This window comes from Garra rufa, chromosome 11 (genome assembly GCF_049309525.1).
Source record: "Garra rufa chromosome 11, GarRuf1.0, whole genome shotgun sequence".
Taxonomy (NCBI): domain Eukaryota; kingdom Metazoa; phylum Chordata; class Actinopteri; order Cypriniformes; family Cyprinidae; genus Garra; species Garra rufa.
Genome location: NC_133371.1, coordinates 48,992,691 through 49,012,431, shown reverse-complemented (window position 1 = coordinate 49,012,431; position 19,741 = coordinate 48,992,691). Strand labels below are relative to the sequence as shown.

At 34.5% G+C, this 19,741-nt stretch overlaps 1 protein-coding gene across 2 annotated transcripts in view; it reads right to left on the bottom strand.

Moving 5' to 3' along the window:
* The window catches only part of LOC141345641 (thrombospondin type-1 domain-containing protein 4-like), a 47,000-nt gene extending 28,394 nt beyond the window's left edge, over nucleotides 1–18,606 (bottom strand). Inside the window, exons 1-2 of one of the 2 annotated variants that reach the window (XM_073850526.1) lie at nucleotides 18,509–18,606; nucleotides 16,784–16,920 (exon numbers count right to left, since the gene is read on the bottom strand). In XM_073850526.1, the coding sequence (XP_073706627.1) occupies nucleotides 16,784–16,920; nucleotides 18,509–18,545 (174 nt within the window). In that variant the 5' untranslated portion in view covers nucleotides 18,546–18,606. Of the gene's footprint in view, nucleotides 1–4,691; nucleotides 4,793–16,783; nucleotides 16,921–18,508 lie in introns of those variants that run through there. The other variant, XM_073850527.1, reaches the window with a different exon arrangement.
* Nucleotides 18,607–19,741: the final 1,135 nt, after the last annotated feature.

Genomic DNA, 19,741 nt, shown 5'->3' with positions numbered 1-19,741 from the left:
AAAGTCAAAATTGCGGAAAAAAAAGTGTGAGATAAAAAGTCGCAATTACGAGTTATAAAGTCAGAACTGCAACTATATCTCGCAATTTTGGGAAATAAAGTCACAATTGCGTGATATATACTCGTAATTTTAAGAAAAATATAGATATAAACTCGCAATTCTGAGAAAAAAGTCAAAATCGCGAGAAAAAAGTTTATATTTTACAATTCTGACTTTTTTTCTTAAACTTACAAGTATATATAACGCAATTGTGACTTTATTTCTCAAAATTGTGAGATATAGTCGCAGTTCTGACTTTATAACTCGTAATTGCGAATTTTTATCTCACACTTTCTTTCTTTTTTTGCAATTTTGACTTTTTTCATCCCAATTGCGAGTTTGTATCTCACAATTCTGACTTTTACTCACAATACAGACATTTTTTTTGACTTTATAAAACTCGCAACTGAACTTTGACTTTATAACTCGCAATTGTGAGTTTATATTTCACAATTCTGAGAAAAAAAAGTCAGAATGGCAAGAAAAAAGTTAATTGCGAGATACAAACCCGCAGTTGTGAGAAAAAAAGTCAGAATTGTCAGATAAAAATACGCAATTGCGAGTTATAAAGTCAGAACTGCGACTATATCTCACAATTTTGAGAAATAAACTCTTTTTCAAGAAAAAATGTGAGTAAAAGTGAGAATTGCAAGATACAAACTCGCAATTGTGAGAAAAAAAGTCAGGATTGCGAGTTTATATCTCACAATTCTGACTTTATAACTCGCAGCTGTGAGTTTGTATCTCACAATTTTGATTAAAAAGTCAAAATTGTGAGAAAAAAGTCAGATTTGTAAGTTTATATTTCAGTTCATGTCTAACAGTTCTGACTTTATAACTTGCAATTGTGAGTTTATCTTATAATTCTGAGAAAAAAAAGTCAGAATTGAGATTTAAAGAGATATAAAGTCAGAATTGTGAGATATAAACTCACAATTGCGAGAAAATATCAGGATTGCGAGTTTATATCTCACAATTCTGACTTTTTTTCTCGCAATTGCAAGTTTGTATCTCGCAATTGACTTTTTTTCACCATTCTGAATTTTTTCTCAAAATTGTGAGATATAAAGCCAGAACTGTGAGATATTAAGTCAGAATTGTGAGATATAAACTTTTTTCTTGCAATTGCAAGTTTGAATCTCGCAATTCTGACTTTTTTCTCAGAATTATGAGACAGAAATTCATAATTGCCAGTTATAAAATCAGAACTGTGAGATATAAACTGAAATAAAACTCAGAATTCTGACTTTTTTTCTCGGAATTGCGAGATATAAAGTCAAAACTGAGATATAAAGTTAGAATTGTGAGTTTATATTTTATATTTATATTTTGTTATAATTCTGACTTTTTATCTCACAATTTTGACTTTATAACTCACAACTGTGAGTTTATATTTCACAATTCTGAGAAAAAAAAGTCAGAATGGCAAGAAAAAAAGTTAGTAAAGTTTTAAAGTCAGAAGTGTGAGATATAAAGTCAAAACTGAGATAAAAAGTCAGAATTGTGAGATATTTCATCACAATTCTGACTTTATATCTCACAATTCTGAGAAAAACGGTCAGAATTCCGAGATACAAACTTGCAATTGTGAGTTTATATCTCTCAATTCCGAGAAAAGTCAGAATTCTGAGTTTATATCTCATAATTCTGAGAAAAAAAGTCAGAACTGTGAGTAAAAGTCAGAATTGCAAGATACAAACTCGCAATTGTGAGAAAAAAAGTCAGGATTGCGAGTTTATATCTCACAATTCTGACTTTTTTTCTCGCAATTGACTTTTTTTCACCATTCTGAATTTTTTCTCAAAATTGTGAGATATAAAGCCAGAACTGTGAGATATTAAGTCAGAATTGTGAGATATAAACTTTTTTCTTGCAATTGCAAGTTTGAGATATAAAGAGATAAATTCATAATTGGCAGTTATAAAGTCAGAACTGTGAGATATAAACTGAAATAAAACTCAGAATTCTGACTTTTTTTCTCGGAATTGCGAGATTTAAAGTCAAAACTGAGATATAAAGTTAGAATTGTGAGTTTATATTTTATTATGACTTTTTATCTCACAATTTTGACTTTATAACTCGCAACTGTGAGTTTATATTTCACAATTCTGAGGAAAAAAAAAGTCAGAATGGCAAGAAAAAAAGTTAGTAAAGTTATAAAGTCACAACTGTGAGATATCAACAGAAATATAAACTCAGAATTCTGACTTTTCTCGGAATTGAGAGATATAAAGTCAGAAGTGTGAGATATAAAGTCAAAACTGACAAAAAAGGTCAGAATTGCGAGATACAAACTTGCAATTGCGAGAAAAAAAGTCTGAATTGTGAGATATAAACTCGCAATCCTGATATTTTCTCGCAATAGTGAGTTTATACAGACTTTATGTCTCGGAGTTCTTACTTTATAACTGGCAATTGTGAGTTTATATCTCATAATTCTGAGAAAAAAAGTCAGAATTGCGACATATATATATATACACACACATGTCGCAATTGCAAGTTTGTATCTCGCAATTCTGACCTTTTTTCTCAGAATTGTGAGATATAAAGTCAGAATATATCTCAGTTTTGACTTTATATCTCACATTTTCACCTGCTGGATCAGAAAACAAGTAAAAAAAGATCCGACAGATCACATCTCAATAAAAACACAAACATGTGAGGTGAATCTGCATCAGCTGTGATTTACGGCACATCTGAGCGCCGACATCAGCACGAGGGAAACGAAACGAGCGACACCCAGAGCCTTAAGGGTCAAGGTTAGACCGTAAACACGCAGAGTCCTCCAGTAAAGAGCGCTAAAATAGACAGCCACGCTCACAGCTGGCACAAACCCTGTACAAGCTCTCATTCTTTCATCTCTCGGATCCTGTTATTAAAAGGCGCTGAGATTTAAAGGGCCTCTGCGGTGTGGTATCTGCAGCGTTTGACATCTTCATGACGGAAGGGGAAGTGCTGGAGGAAGCGAACGTGGCCTTAGAAAGCATCTGTGCAGAATAGTCACTCTAATCACACCCAAACACACCATAAACGTCACAATCCCGCTCAAGGACGCTCGTTAAATCAGAGTATTTAGCAAAAATCAGGACCACGCATTACATCGTTTAAAGCTGAGCTGACATGACTTGTAGCACAAAAAAAGTCATTTTATTTCATCGCATCTGCATTTATCTTGCGAATTCAGTCGGAAATGTTCTACATATTTTACATTTGTTTATTTTCAAAAGATCAGATGATTCACATCAAATAAATGAATCAGACTGACATCAAACGTGACCCTGGACTACAAAACCAGTCATGAGGGTCAATGTGTTTTTTGAAATTGATTGAATGAATAAGCTTTCCATTGATGGATGGTTTGTTCGGATAGGATAATATTCGTCTGAGATACAACTATTTGATAATCTAGAATCTGTGGGTGCAAAAAAGTCAACATTTTGAGAAAATCACCTTTGAAGTTGTCCAAATGAAGTCCGTATATTAGCATATTACTAATCAAAAATTAAGATTTGATAAATTTACAGTATGCAACTTTGTAAATATCTTCATTGGAACATGATCTTTATTTAATTTGCTTAATACAAAATAATTTTTGTAAACAAATTGCAATTTTGTTGCAAATTGATATTAAATTCAAGTATAAAAGAAAAGTTTTTCTACAATTCAGTGAATGAAAATGAAATACTTGAAATTGAAATAAAGATGATTAATCTTAAATTATTTTCTATTTTTATTGATTGATCTAAATCAATCAGATGATTTATACCAAATAAAAATGTTTTATATATTTTATATTTATATATATATTTTTTTATTTTCTTGATGGACTCAAATCAAAAGATCAGATTATTCGCATCAAATGAATGAATCAGTCTGACATCAAAAAACACATGAAAGTAATTATTTGAGCTGGAAATTCAATCAAAAATGTTTTATATTTTAAATAATCAAGTGATGATGTGTATTTAAATAATAAAATAATTTTGAATTTGCATCTTGATTAACTCAAATCAACTCATATTAAATTAATAAAACATAAAAACATAACTTTGTGAAAACAGATTCACAAAATTAATATTATTTTCAATACTGTTGCAAATTCAATGAAATTAAACAGATATTTTATATTTTGTAATCATCAATAATCATCTCTGACTCTTTTTCTACAATTCAGTGAATGAAAATGAAACACTTTCCGAATCAAATGTGATTAATCTCGAATTGTTTTCTATTTTTATTGATGGATCTCGACTCAAATCAAATGATCAGATGATTCACATCAAATGAATGAATCAGAATCTAAACTAAATTCTCCCAACAGTCAAACTCATATGATAAAGCGCACCCAGACTAGATGTGAAGCTGTTCTCACATCTGTTTCACACATTGGTTTAATTAATATTTATGTGATAAGTTAGGCAATATTAGACATCTGCATCTAACAAACATCCTAAAAACATTCCAATTAATATTTTGCACAGCATATCAATCTCTCAAGCCACAGTGTGCAGCACAAAACAGATAACAGCAGCTAAACAATGTATTTAGGTCACTTAAGATCTTAAAATGCTTCCATGCTTGTCTAAATGCAAATGAAAAAGGTGATTTCCACAGAGACTCGCGTCATCAAATCAAACATGAAACACACAGACCTGCGTCCACGGCTTTCCCAGAACACGCATCTGCAGACAGACGAGCAGCAGAGCCACGGCAGACAGCATCATGACACACACACGCTCTCTGTTCGACTGTGTCGTCCTCCAGATCTCACACACACACTGAACACACAGAACACAGACGTGAAAGCTGAGCTCTGGAGGAGGAACACTGGGAATGAAGAGAGAGAGAGAGAGGCTGGGATTCTGGGACATGAGGTGGGAAGTTTCAGGATGACAGAGAAACACAACAGATGAAACCAATAGCACTGACTGCACTCCTGCTACTGAACATTTACCGCATAACTTTGCTACCGCTGTGTATGAAATGTACTAGATAAATAAATTAACCTTGCCTACATGCAGTGTTACTTTTAAAAGTAATGCGTTACAATCTTGAGTCGCTCCCTAAAAAAGTAACTAATTACGTTACTTAGTTACTTTTCATGGAAAGTAATGCGTTACGTTACTTTTCGGTACTTTTTAAATCTGGGCAGGGCTTGCTTGTTTGTTTTTAATATAGAAAGTTGTATTTTTGTCAAATGTAAAAGCCTTTTCACAGCAAAAGCCTCAGGTTTAGAGAAAAGCAAATTGACGTCTGTACAGTAGACCGCAGAAGAAAAAATGACAACTTTTCAGCAATAAAAAAGGCAAACAAATGTTAGATTATCTTGAGTCATTTTTGCTTATTAGTATGGATGAATTGGATCATCGAAGGTCGGCAGCAAAGACAACGGTTAATAAAATGGGATTAAATACATAAAGGATATTTGTATTATTGAACATATTTATTTATTGCAGGCTTGTGTTGAATTTCAGTGTTTTTATTTATTTTGAAGAACACTGGATCTGTTTTTTAGTGAGTGAGATGAATTAATGCATGTTCACATTTATTCTAGAACTAAAGTAACATCTTACTCACAATTTCTCTCAACATGGGGACAGGAGAGCTTTTAATCAACACATGAGGGGGAAAAGTAACTCAGATATTTTCTTGTCAATTAAAAAGTAACACGTTACTTTACTAGCTACTTGGAAAAAGTAATATTATTACGTAACTTGCGTTACTTGTAATGCGTTTCCCCCTACACTGCCTACATGCATACTCCAAAAATATGGTATTAACAGCACATGTCCAAAAATGCACTTAAGTTTGATACAGGGTTAGTTCACCCAAAAATGAAAATTAGCCCATGATAGGCATCCTAGGTGTATATGACTTGCTTCTTTCAGACGAATCCAATCGGATTTCATATTAAAAATTCTCCTCATATTATCCACGCTTTAGAATGGCATGTAAGTTTGTCGTTGTACCGTTTTGCTGTTGTCCATTCAATCAATTAAAGACAAATTGCCACTACTTCGAAAGTGAAAGTAAAATGCACACATGCATTTATGATAAATATATAGATATATAAATGGAATATATAAATAGAAATATACTCTAGTTAACTAGAGCGAACTACTACTTTTTTGTTTGCATTTGAGACACTTTTTATTATGTATGGATGCGCTTTATTGGACTTGTTTTGGACTGTTGAAGAGAAACTTAGATTAGATTCGTCTGAAGGAAGGAAGTCATATTCAGTCGTGGCCAAAAGTTTTGAGAATTACATAAATATTGGAAATTGGAAAAGTTGCTGCTTAAGTTTTTATAATAGCAATTTGCATATACTCCAGACTGTTATGAAGAGTGATCAGATGAATTGCATAGTCCTTCTTTGCCATGAAAATTAACTTAATCCCAAAAAAAACTTTCCACTGCATTTCATTGCTGTCAATAAAGGACCTGCTGAGATCATTTCAGTAATCGTCTTGTTAACTCAGGTGAGAATGTTGAGGAGCACAAGGCTGGAGATCATTATGTCAGGCTGATTGGGTTAGAATGGCAGACTTGACATGTTAAAAGAAGGGTGATGCTTGAAATCATTGTTCTTCCATTGTTAACCATGGTGACCTGCAAAGAAACACGTGCAGCCATCATTGCGTTGCATAAAAATGGCTTCACAGGCAAGGATATTGTGGCTACTAAGATTGCACCTAAATCAACAATTTATAGGATCATCAAGAACTTCAAGGAAAGAGGTTCAATTCTTGTTAAGAAGGCTTCAGGGCGTCCAAGAAAGTCCAGCAAGCGCCAGGATGGTCTCCTAAAGAGGATTGAGCTGCGGGATCGGAGTGCCACCAGTGCAGAGCTTGCTCAGGAATGGCAGCAGGCAGGTGTGAGCGCATCTGAACACACAGTGAGGACAAGACTTTTGGAAGATGGCCTGGTGTCAAGAAGGGCTGCAAAGAAGCCACTTCTCTACAAAAAAAAAACATCAGGGACAGATTGATCTTCTGCAGAAAGTATGGCGAATGGACTGCTGAGGACTGGGGCAAAGTCATATTCTCCGATGAAGCCTCTTTCCGATTGTTTGGGGCATCTGGAAAAAGGCTTGTCCGGAGAATAAAAGGTGAGCGCTACCATCAGTCCTGTGTCATGCCAACAGTAAAGCATCCTGAGACCATTCATGTGTGGGGTTGCTTCTCATCCAAGGGAGTGGGCTCACTCACAATTTTGCCCAAAAACACAGCCATGAATAAAGAATGTGATCAAAACACCCTCCAACAGCAACTTCTTCCAACAATCCAACAACAGTTTGGTGAAGAACAATGCATTTTCCAGCACGATGGAGCACCGTGCCATAAGGCAAAAGTGATAACTAAGTGGCTCGGGGACCAAAATGTTGAAATTTTGGGTCCATGGCCTGGAAACTCCCCAGATCTTAATCCCATTGAGAACTTGTGGTCAATCCTCAAGAGGCGGGTGGACAAACAAAAACCCACTAATTCTGACAAACTCCAAGAAGTGATTGTGAAAGAATGGGTTGCTATCAGTCAGGATTTAGCCCAGAAGTTGATTGAGAGCATGCCCAGTCCAATTGCAGAGGTCCTGAAAAAGAAGGGCCAACACTGCAAATACTGACTCTTTGCATAAATGTCATGTAAGTGTCGATAAAAGCCTTTGAAACGTATGAAGTGCTTGTAATTATATTTCAGTACATCACAGAAACAACTGAAACAAAGATCTAAAAGCAGTTGAGCAGCAAACTTTGTGAAAACTAATATTTGTGTACACTTAGGATGCCTGAAGGGTGAGTAAATAATGGGCTAATTTTCATTTTTGGCTGAACTAACTCTTCAACACTGAAGTCTGGAGGTGGGATGCACAGAAAAATGCTCCTGTATACATGTGGGAAACTGATCACAGCATAGTCCAGATGCATGTGAGCGTGGAGGTAAAGGCCACTGACGATGAGTTTAACAGATCGCCGGCCTCTACTTCTCCTGAGACGCTTCTGTAAACTGTAAAATCAACCCAATGAAAGCAGAACTAAACGTACCGAATCACACACATGAGACAAAAGAGATAGCAACACCCTGGCAACTATCCAGAACACCCTGGCAACAATAAAGCAACCTCCTGGCAACACTGTAGCAATGACACAACAATACAATTAAAACACATTTGGGAAACCTCAATAATGATTACAACACTCACAGAAAAACACCACAGCAAAAACTTCAAAATCATCTGAACAGTCTCAGAGGAACAGAGTGTTAATAGAAAAGCCACTAGATTCCTATATAGCTCTATATAAAATGCATATAAACACTGTAGTGGTTTAAAAACATAAATACAAATTTTTATTAGGTTGTGGATTCGGATATATATTGAGACATTCTCCAAGACAACTTTTTGTAAAGGTTTAGATTTTTTGTGTGCTCTCTTTTTCTGCATCATGAATTATTTGTAGATGTGCCCACAAAAAAAATCTGTCATTTTCAATGGCGGTCATTTTTAATCATGAACAACCGTGTGGCTATTTTTTTTAACACCATTTAGCTGTTTCAAGTTAAGTCCATTAAGCAAAGGCTTCTGAATCATCTGAACAGTCTCAGAGGAAAAGAATGCTCATTTCCAACAAGTAAAACTGGATTCCCAGTGTTATTATGTGTGAAGTGTGTGAGCGTTTGTCATCATCAGTCTTTGCATTCAGACTCTAATGTGAAGCTACAGCGATAAATCCAGCCCAGTGTAAGCAGCAGGCGCTGACGGACGACTCTGAAATGCATTATAAGCGCTCAAATCGGCCCATGAGACACGTTTGATGAGCCTCCTGACATCTCACGCTCAACATCACCATCAGAACCACAAAAACACAAACACATGCTAGAGATTAGTGCTGGAGAAAGGTGAAGACAACTTTAGTTGCTTTTTAACAAAATATTAGTGAAATGAGGCACTAAAGATGCTGAAAAAACCCGATTTTCATGATGAAAATCAATTGCAATTTTTTTAATATCAGTAAGTCTCGAGCTATACGTAAATATGTTAACAGACTTGAACTATACTAAGTATAAAATAAATGCATTTTAAATCTATTTCTTTTTTATTAGAGTACGTGCACACTCCAAAATCATGGTATTATGTTTCCAAGCTACTTTTCATGTCTCTCTGTGAAGCACATGAGGTTTGCACCTTTACTGCTTTTATAAATATGTTGTGGGAAACCCAGTTTGAGCTAATGTTGGAAAGTGCTGTTGTTTCTCTGCTCTCCTTGTGTTTCTCTGCAGTATTTCATCTCGCTCACATTCTCCATCACTGATGCTGTCGCACAGACAAAAGCAGCGTTCAGAGCCGTAACTCACCACATTTACATTAATGCATCTGGCAGATGCTTTAATCCAAGGAGACTTACATTCCATTGAAAGCATATATAATATAAGTTCATGCATTCCCTGAGCATCAAATCCGTGTCTGTGAAGTTTTTACTGACATGAGCTACGGGTGCGCTGACATCAATCTCATTCATTAACAAGTCAATATTATTTATATAGCGCTTTTCACAATGTGCAACATTTGAAAGCCGCTTTACTGCAGTAATGATGTCTTAAATTCCAGAAAGTCTTCATTTACAGTAGCGGTTAAAAATAGGGCAACTATGGCAATGAACAAAAACTTCTTAAGATGTTTTCCAGTGAACTAAAAAAATAAGATACACCCTGAACGAACTGTGTGAGAAAAAGTGTTGCAATAACCTTTTTAATTTTTTTTTTTAATGGGTATATGTGAATGCAATGCACTCACATATTAGATTTTGAAAGGTAAACATGGGTATTTCAAGCAAATAATGTAGGTCACAGGGGTTCCAATGACAAAAAAAGGTTGGGAACTCCAGCTGTAAAGACACAAACACACACTCAGACACACTCAGACACACACACACACACACACACACACACACACACACACACACACACACACACACACACACACACACACACACACACACACACACACACACACACTCCTCTGGCTTTCCGCCGCAGCTCAGTGCTCAGTGGGATTCCCTTCATAAAGGCTCTTTCTTTTCTTCATTGTGTGAAACGGTGAAATTCCCTCTCAGGCTCGTCTACAGCTGCAGTTACACTTCTTCAGCATTTACCAACATGCCAAACTGTTTCAGGAGAGGGAATGCACCCCGAAACACTTGTTTGTTCATCTCTGCATGAATTTTTTTTAGCAGCTAAAAATGTGCAAACTTAATAAAAATACAAACAAATTTATTTTGTGAGACATAAAGTCAGAACTGCAAGATGTAAAGTCAGAATTGTGAGACGTTAAGTCAATTGCGAGACATAAAGTCAGAACTGCAAACGTAAAGTCAGAGACGTAAATTGTGAGACGTAAAATTAGAATTGCAAGATGTAGAATCAGAATTTCAAGACGTAAAGTCAGAATTGTGAAACGTAAATTCAGAATTGTGAGACCTAAAGTTAGAATTGTGAGACGTAAAGTTAGAATTGTGAGATGTAAAGTCAATTGCGAGACGTAAAGTCAGAAATGTGAGATGTAAAGTCAATTGTGAAATGTAAAGTCAGAATTGCGAGACGTAAAGTCAGAATTGCGAGACGTAAAGTCAGAATTGTGAGACATAAAGTCAATTGTGAGACGTAAAGTCAAAATTGTGAGACGTAAAGTCAGAATTGAGACGTAAAATCAGAATTGTGAGACGTAAAGTCAGAATTGAGAGACGTAAAGTCAATTGTAAGACGTAAAGAATTGTGAAATGTAAAGTCAGTTGCAAGACTTTAAGCCAGAATTGTGAGACGTAAAGTCAGAAATGAGACGTAAAGTTAGAATTGTGAGACGTAAAGTCAGAATTGAGAGACGTAAAGTCAATTGTGAGACGTAAAGTCAGAATTGTAAAGTCAAAATTGTGAGACGTAAAGTCAGAATTGAGACGTAAAATCAGAATTGTGAGACGTAAAGTCAGAATTGAGAGACGTAAAGTCAATTGTAAGACGTAAAGAATTGTGAAATGTAAAGTCAGTTGCAAGACTTTAAGCCAGAATTGTGAGACGTAAAGTCAGAAATGAGACGTAAAGTTAGAATTGTGAGACGTAAAGTCAGAATTGAGAGACGTAAAGTCAATTGTGAGACGTAAAGTCAGAATTGTGAGACGTAAAGTCAGAATTGTGAGACATAAAGTCAATTGTGAGACGTAAAGTGAGAATTGTGAAATGTAAAGTCTTTTGCAAGACTTTAAGCCAGAATTGGGAGACGTAAAGTCAGAAATGAGACGTAAAGTCAGAATTGTGAGACGTAAAGTCAGAATTGAGAGATGTAAAGTCAATTGTGAGATGTAAAGTCAGAATTGTAAGATGTAAAATCAGAATTGTGAGACGTAAAGTCAAAATTGTGAGATGTAAAGTCAGTTGCAAGACTTTAAGCCAGAATTGTGAGTCATAAAGTCAGAATTGTGAGACGTAAAGTCAATTGTGAGACGTAAAGTCAGAATTGCGAGACGTAAAGTCAGAATTGAGAGATGTAAAATCAGAATTGTAAGACGTAAAGTGAGTTGCAAGACTTTAAGCCAGAATTGTGAGACGTAAAATCAGAATTGCAAGACGTAAAGTCACAATTGTGAAACGTAAATTCAGAATTGTGAGACGTAAAGTTAGAATTGTGAGACGTAAAGTTAGAATTGTGAGACGTAAAGTTAGAATTGTGAAATGTAAAGTCAGAATTGTGAGACGTAAAGTCAACTGTAAGACGTAAAGTCAGAATTGTGAAATGTAAAGTCAGTTGCAAGACTTTAAGCCAGAATTGTGAGACGTAAAGTCAGAAATGAGACGTAAAGTCAGAATTGTGAGACGTAAAGCCAGAATTGAGAAACGTAAAGTCAAAATTGTGAGATGTAAAGTCAGAACTGTGAAATGTAAAGTCAGTTGCAAGACTTTAAGCCAGAATTGTGAGACGTAAAGTTAGAATTGTGAGACGTAAAGTCAGAATTGTGAGACGTAAAGTCAACTGTAAGACGTAAAGTCAGAATTGTGAGACGTAAAGTCAGAATTGTGAGACATAAAGTCAGAATTGAGAAACGTAAAGTCAAAATTGTGAGATGTAAAGTCAGAACTGTGAAATGTAAAGTCAGTTGCAAGACTTTAAGCCAGAATTGTGAGACGTAAAGTCAGAATTGTGAGACATAAAGTCAGAATTGAGAAACGTAAAGTCAAAATTGTGAGATGTAAAGTCAGAACTGTGAAATGTAAAGTCAGTTGCAAGACTTTAAGCCAGAATTGTGAGACGTAAAGTCAGAATTGTGAGACGTAAAGTCAGAATTGTGAGACGTAAAGTCAGAATTGTGAGACGTAAAGTCAACTGTAAGACGTAAAGTCAGAATTGTGAAATGTAAAGTCAGTTGTAAGACTTTAAGCCAGAATTGTGAGACGTAAAGTCAGAAATGAGACGTAAAGTCAGAATTGTGAGACGTAAAGCCAGAATTGAGAAACGTAAAGTCAAAATTGTGAGATGTAAAGTCAGAACTGTGAAATGTAAAGTCAGTTGCAAGACTTTAAGCTAGAATTGTGAGACGTAAAGTCAGAATTGTGAGACGTAAAGTCAACTGTAAGACGTAAAGTCAGAATTGTGAGACGTAAAGTCAGAATTGTGAGACATAAAGTCAGAATTGAGAAACGTAAAGTCAAAATTGTGAGATGTAAAGTCAGAACTGTGAAATGTAAAGTCAGTTGCAAGACTTTAAGCCAGAATTGTGAGACGTAAAGTCAGAATTGTGAGACATAAAGTCAGAATTGAGAAACGTAAAGTCAAAATTGTGAGATGTAAAGTCAGAACTGTGAAATGTAAAGTCAGTTGCAAGACTTTAAGCCAGAATTGTGAGACGTAAAGTCAGAATTGTGAGACGTAAAGTCAGAATTGTGAGACGTAAAGTCAACTGTAAGACGTAAAGTCAGAATTGTGAAATGTAAAGTCAGTTGTAAGACTTTAAGCCAGAATTGTGAGACGTAAAGTCAGAAATGAGACGTAAAGTCAGAATTGTGAGACGTAAAGCCAGAATTGAGAAACGTAAAGTCAAAATTGTGAGATGTAAAGTCAGAACTGTGAAATGTAAAGTCAGTTGCAAGACTTTAAGCCAGAATTGTGAGACGTAAAGTTAGAATTGTGAGACACAAAGTCAGAATTGAGAGACGTAAAGTCAATTGTGAGACGTAAAGTCAGAATTGAGACGTAAAGTCAGAATTGAGATGTAAAGTCAGAATTGGTAGACGTGAAGTCAGTTGCAAAACTTTAAGCCAGAATTGCGAGACGTAAAGTCAGAATTGAGATGTAAAGTCAGAATTGAGACGTAAAGTCAGAATTTAAACGTAAAGTCAGAATTGAGAGACGTAAAGTCAGAATTGAGACGTAAAGTCAGAATTGTGAGACGTAAAGTCAGAATTTAAACGTAAAGTCAGAATTGAGAGACGTAAAGTCAATTGTGAGACGTAAAGTCAGAATTGTGAGACGTAAAGTCAATTGTGAGACGTAAAGTCAGAATTGAGAGACGTAAAGTCAGAATTGAGAGACGTAAAGTCAGAATTGTGAGACGTAAAGTCAGAATTGCAAGAATAAAAAGGAAGAATAAGAGGGGGGAAAAGCTGCAAATACTATTTCTGTTTTCATTCTGTGGTGGATACAAGGTTTCATAGAAACTACATGCACAAAGAGACAAGAAAACCTGTAAGCGCAAATAACTACAACCTCCCTGACAAGTACAACATTGTCATACAGTGATCATGTTTCTATTATATTCACACAGAATGTGACCATATTTGAGTTTCAGATGCTCACTGAATCATGTTTTGGAAAAGATGCCTAAATCCAACCCAAATGCCCTTCCTGCCAACATATCTAAATGTCAAGGCTAATGCGGTGGATTTGGTGTGTGATATCTTCATCCCGTCACAGATCTTCCTCATTACCCGAGGAAGAAATCTTTAAGCTCTGGATTTGTGGACTGATCTCCGTCAGCTTGCAGAAGAATTCAAAGCATCTGAGAGAAACGCCACAAAACATCCTACAGCGGCGGAATGGAAGCGTCGTTGAGATTTAACCTTTTGTTTGTGCAGCGCGGCCATGTGTTGGCATGTGCAGCTTGTTATTGCGGCGTCTGTGTTACATCTTATTTCTGCAGGATTTGTTGAAGTGACATGTCTGAAAAAAGCACAGCTGGACGACGGGCAGATTCCGGAGCGCTGAAAGCGTGGCTAATTCACTCACAAACACAAAAGATCCTCCGGCTTAGACACTCGGCAACTGTTGTGCGTCTTTACATGCAGGATGTGGCACACCGCTCTGAACTCTGGGTAATTAACGCTTGTACAGAATAACAGTTAACGGAGATTCAGACGAAATGCAAGAACATAAAATATTAGTAAGAGAAGAGCTTTAATACAGATGACAAAGAGACTGACGTCCAGATGATCGGCTGTTAACATCCTGTTAGGATCAAACTCATGAAGAAACAACTGGCTCGTCATCGAGATACTATTATAGTTTCAAATTTGATTTATACATATATATATATATATATATATATATATATATATATATATAGTTATTTTGTTGTGTCATTTTGTTTTTTGTTTTAATGTCTATATAGTTTTTATTCATTTTTAACTCAGCTTTAGGTTTTTGCAAGTTAAACTAAGTGAAAATGAGAAATTTTACCTGGTAACTAGCTGAAAGTTGAATTTTTTAATATTTAAGCATATAATATGTGACCCTGGACCACAAAACCAGTCATAATCAATTTTATGCATAGAAAAGCTGAATAAATCAGCTTTCCATTGATGTATGATCTGTTAGAATAGGGCAATATTTGGCTGAGATATAACTACTGGAATCAGAGGGTGCAAAAAATCAAAATATTGAAAAAATCACCTTAAAAGTTGTCCAAATGAAGTTCATAGCAATGCATATTACTAATCAAAAATGTTTTGATATATTTACGGTAGGATATATTTACAAAATATCCTCATGGAACATGATCTGTACTTAATATCGATAATTTTGACCCATACAATGTATTTTTGGCTATTCCTACAAATATTCACCCTTGCTACTTATGACTAGTTTTGTGCTCCAAGGTCACATATTTGATTTCAGTTAACGTTTTAGTTAAAATAAACGTTTGTTTTTATATTATGTGTCACTCTTTTTATGACAATTCAGCACATTTTCTCCACAAATTCTCATTACTGCAATAGCTACAATAATGAAAATCATCCTGTTTTTTTAAACACTTTATAATAAGGTCACATTTGTTAACGAGTTAATTAGTAAATGCATTAGTTAACATAACTAATGCAACTAATAATGATAAATATATTTAATAAATTCTGTATTAATCTTTTAATGTTACACTGCAAAAAATGCTTTTCTTACATAGATTTTTTGTCTCGTTTTCATCCAAAATATCTACAAATTCTTAAATCAGGAAGGATTTTCTAGACGAATAAAAAGTTATTTTCTTATTTTCCGAAAAAACAAGTCAAAATTAAGTGAGATTTTGCTTAGAACAACCAAAATAATCTGACAATGGGGTAAGAAAAAAAATCATATTGTAAACAGAAAAGATTATTTTTCTTAATTTTCTTAATTTTGAGTATTTTTTTCTGAAAACAAGACAATAATTTTTATTAGCCTAGAAAAATCTTCTTGATTTAAGAATTTTTAGATATTTGGGCTGGAAACAAGACTAAAAACTAAGTAAGAAAAGCATTTTTTTGCATTGTAGTTAAAAGTGTAGTTTATTATAAATGAATAAATATTATTACAATTTAACAAATACCACTATTGATTTTAAAAATATATTGTAAATGTTGAAATTAACATAGACTAAAATGCTTTAGAAATATTGTTTATTGTTCATGTCAACTTTAACTAATGTTAACAAATAAAACCTTACTGTAAAGTATAAAAATCAGCATTTAATAAAACAAACACTATCATACTTTAAATTTACTTTACAAATAATATGTGATCCTGGACCACAAAACCAGTCAAAAGGGCCATTTTTTTAAATTGAGATTTATACATCATATGAAAGTTGAACAAATAAGCTTTCCACTGATGTATGTTTTTTTTAGAATAGGGCAATATTTGGATAATATGAAATCAGAGGGTGCATAAAAATCAAAATATTCAGAAAATGACCTTTAAAGTTGTCCAAATGAAGTCCTTAGCAATGCATATTACTAATCAAAATTTAAGTTTTGATATATTTACAGTGGAAATATATCATGATGGAACATGATCTTTACTTAATATCCTAATGATTTATAGGCATAAAAGAAAAATTGATAATTTTGACCCATGCAATCTATTTTTGGCTACTGCTTCAAATATACATGTGCTACTTAAAACTGGTTATATTTGCATCAAAGTAATAGGATGCTAGTTTTTTAGGTTTTTGACTGTAAATGATCTGGACTAGAAACTCAAATCACATGATATTCAAACCCGTGAACAGACGCTTAAGTTGTAAATTAAAGCAAAAAGAGCAAACCAGCTTTGGGATGTTTTCATCTCCATCAATCTCTACTGCCCTCCACTGCACAACCGCAGCTCCTGCACTTACTAGTGTGCTGCTCACTAATACACTTATTTTGCATTTATAATTCAACCTGTTAAAAAATATATCACCAGTAAGGATATGTCTGGAAGCCAAATAGTCCAGTGGATACCTGATTCCTACCTGACACAGTCCGGCCACACACACAGATGTCTGGTTCTGTCCACACGGAGTGCCGTCGATGACTCTGTCCGCCTGACGAACGTAGAAACGAAAGCCGACGGCGCGACAGTTGAGCTCACAGCGCTGCTCACTGGAAACTGATCAAACACAGATGACTTCACATGAGAGAATCAATCCAAATGAGCCACAAAGCTTAGTATTTAACAGAATGAATTCAAAATCAGTGTTGGGGGTAACACATCAAAAATAACACAAGTTACAGAATAATATTACTTTTTCCAAGTAACTAAGTAATGCATTATTTCTTTAGTGACAAGGAAATATCCAAGGTACTTTTTCAAATAAGTAACGCCAGTTACTTCCCCCCTCATTTATTGATTAAAAGCTCTCCTAATTTTATTCCTGTGATGCAAAGTTGAATTTTCATCAGCTGTTACTGTTCTTAAGTGTCACATGATCCTTCAGAAATCATTCTAATATACTGATTTATTAGGATTATCAATGTTGTCAAACGTTTTTTTTGGAAAATATGAATGTTTTTAAAGGATTTTTTTTCATGAAAAACAAGTTAAAAAGAACAGTATTTATTCAAAATATAAATCTTTTCTAACAATGTAAATCTATGCAATCACTTTTTATTAATAAAACACATCCTTGGTGAATAAAAGTATTAATTTCTTTCAAAAAAAAAAAAAAAAAGAACGATTGCAAATTTACAGATCCCGAACTTTTAATCAGTAGAGTATATTGTTAGAAAACCCTTATATTTTAAATAAATGCTGTTCTTTTTAACCTTGCTTTTATTGATTAAAGAATCCTGAAAAACAATCACAGGTTCCAAAAAAATATTTGGTAGCACAACTGTTGCCAACATTGATAAATTTAATAATAAATCAGAATATTAGAATGATTTCGGAAGGATCATGTGACACTGAAGACTGGACTAATGATGCTGAAAATTTAGCTTTGCATCACAGAAATAAATTAGATTTTAACAGATATTCACATAGAAAACATTTATTTTAAATTGAAATAATATTTCACATATTACCGTTTTCTGTATTTTTTTTTTCATCAAATTCATGTTAAAAACCATTCAAAATCTTACTGATCCGAAACTTATAAATCACTATACACACTAGAACTAATGCACTACTGATGAGAACAGAATCAGACGCCTGTAATGATTCACAGCAGCCATAAGAGGACAGCAAAGACTTGTGATGAAGGTAAAATGATGTAGAATGAGTCTGAAAAAATAATTTGATTCTCAGTTGAAAAGAAACTAGTTTGTCACTGAAACTAAAAGACTAAATTTTGGCATGTCTTCACTTCTGTTCCTCATCTACCGCCTGCAGGCAGAAGAATCCACACAAACCATAAACAGAAGTGAATATGAATCAAACACTGGCACAGTTTCACAGTCCATAAATCAGATCTATTCAGAGGAGAACATTTACTGCTGCGCAGGATCCGACATGCCGGGACACTCCACTGCAGCACAAATCAACTCGCTCAAATGCGACTGTAACTTTAATTACAACATGATCATTAGAGACAATTAACAACACAAATAAGTGTCATTCAGGACATTGCTCCGCAGGGTAACAGAACAGACTTCTGCCAAAAACTTTAGGGTTGGTAAGGTTTTCTTAATGTTTTTGAAAGAAGTCTCTCCCAACAGCAGAAGCTCATTCATGTCATGATCTGAGAGAATCCACTCACCGTCATTAAAAGGTTCCCAGTGGTAGAGTCGGCCCATGAAGGGCTGCGTGTTGAACGTGGAGCACTGCAGCTCTCTGATTGGTCTGCTGGGTGATGGACAGGTCTGGTGATTCATAAACACACACTGCTTTTAGTTTTGTGAGTAAATCTGGCATCTTTCCAGTGTTTTCAAACAGCAGTTCTTTTGCAACTACAAGTTAAATGGTCATTAATTTGTAACTAAATTTCAACTAACTTGTTACTTTGCAGCTACATCTCAACAAATTGTCATTAATTTGAAACTACGTCAGCTAACTCTCATTCAAGTGCAACTACATGTCAACCAGTTCTCGTTTATTTGCAACTACATATCAACAAATTTTCATTCATTTGCGACCACGTTAACTACAGAACGTCAACAAAATTCTCATTAATTTGCAACTACATGTCAACTAACTCTCATTAATTTGCAACTACATGTCAACTAACTCTTATTAATGCAACTACATGTCAACTAATTCTCATTAATTTGCAACTACATGTCTACAAAATTCTCATTAATTTGCAACTACATGTCAACTAACTCTTATTAATGCAACTACATGTCAACTAACTCATTAATTTGCAACTACATGTCAACTAACTCTCATTAATTTGCAACTACATGTCAACTAACTCTTATTAATGCAACTACATGTCAACTAATTCTCATTAATTTCCAACTACATGTCTACAAAATTCTCATTAATTTGCAACTACATGTCAACTAACTCTTATTAATGCAACTACATGTCAACTAACTCATTAATTTGCAACTACATGTCAACTAACTCTTATTAATGCAACTACATGTCAACTAATTCTCATTAATTTGCAACTACATGTCAACTAACTCTTATTAATGCAACTACATGTCAACTAACTCATTAATTTGCAACTACATGTCAACTAACTCTTATTAATGCAACTACATGTCAACTAATTCTCATTAATTTGCAACTACATGTCAACTAATTCTCCTTAATTTCCAACTACATGTCTACAAAATTCTCATTAATTTGCAACTACATGTCAACTAACTCTCATTAATGCAACTACATGTCAACTAACTCTCATTAATTTGCAACTACATGTCAACTAATTCTCATTAATTTGCAACTACATGTCAACTAACTCTCATTAATGCAACTACATGTCAACTAACTCTCATTAATTTGCAACTACATGTCAACTAACTCTCATTAATGCAACTAC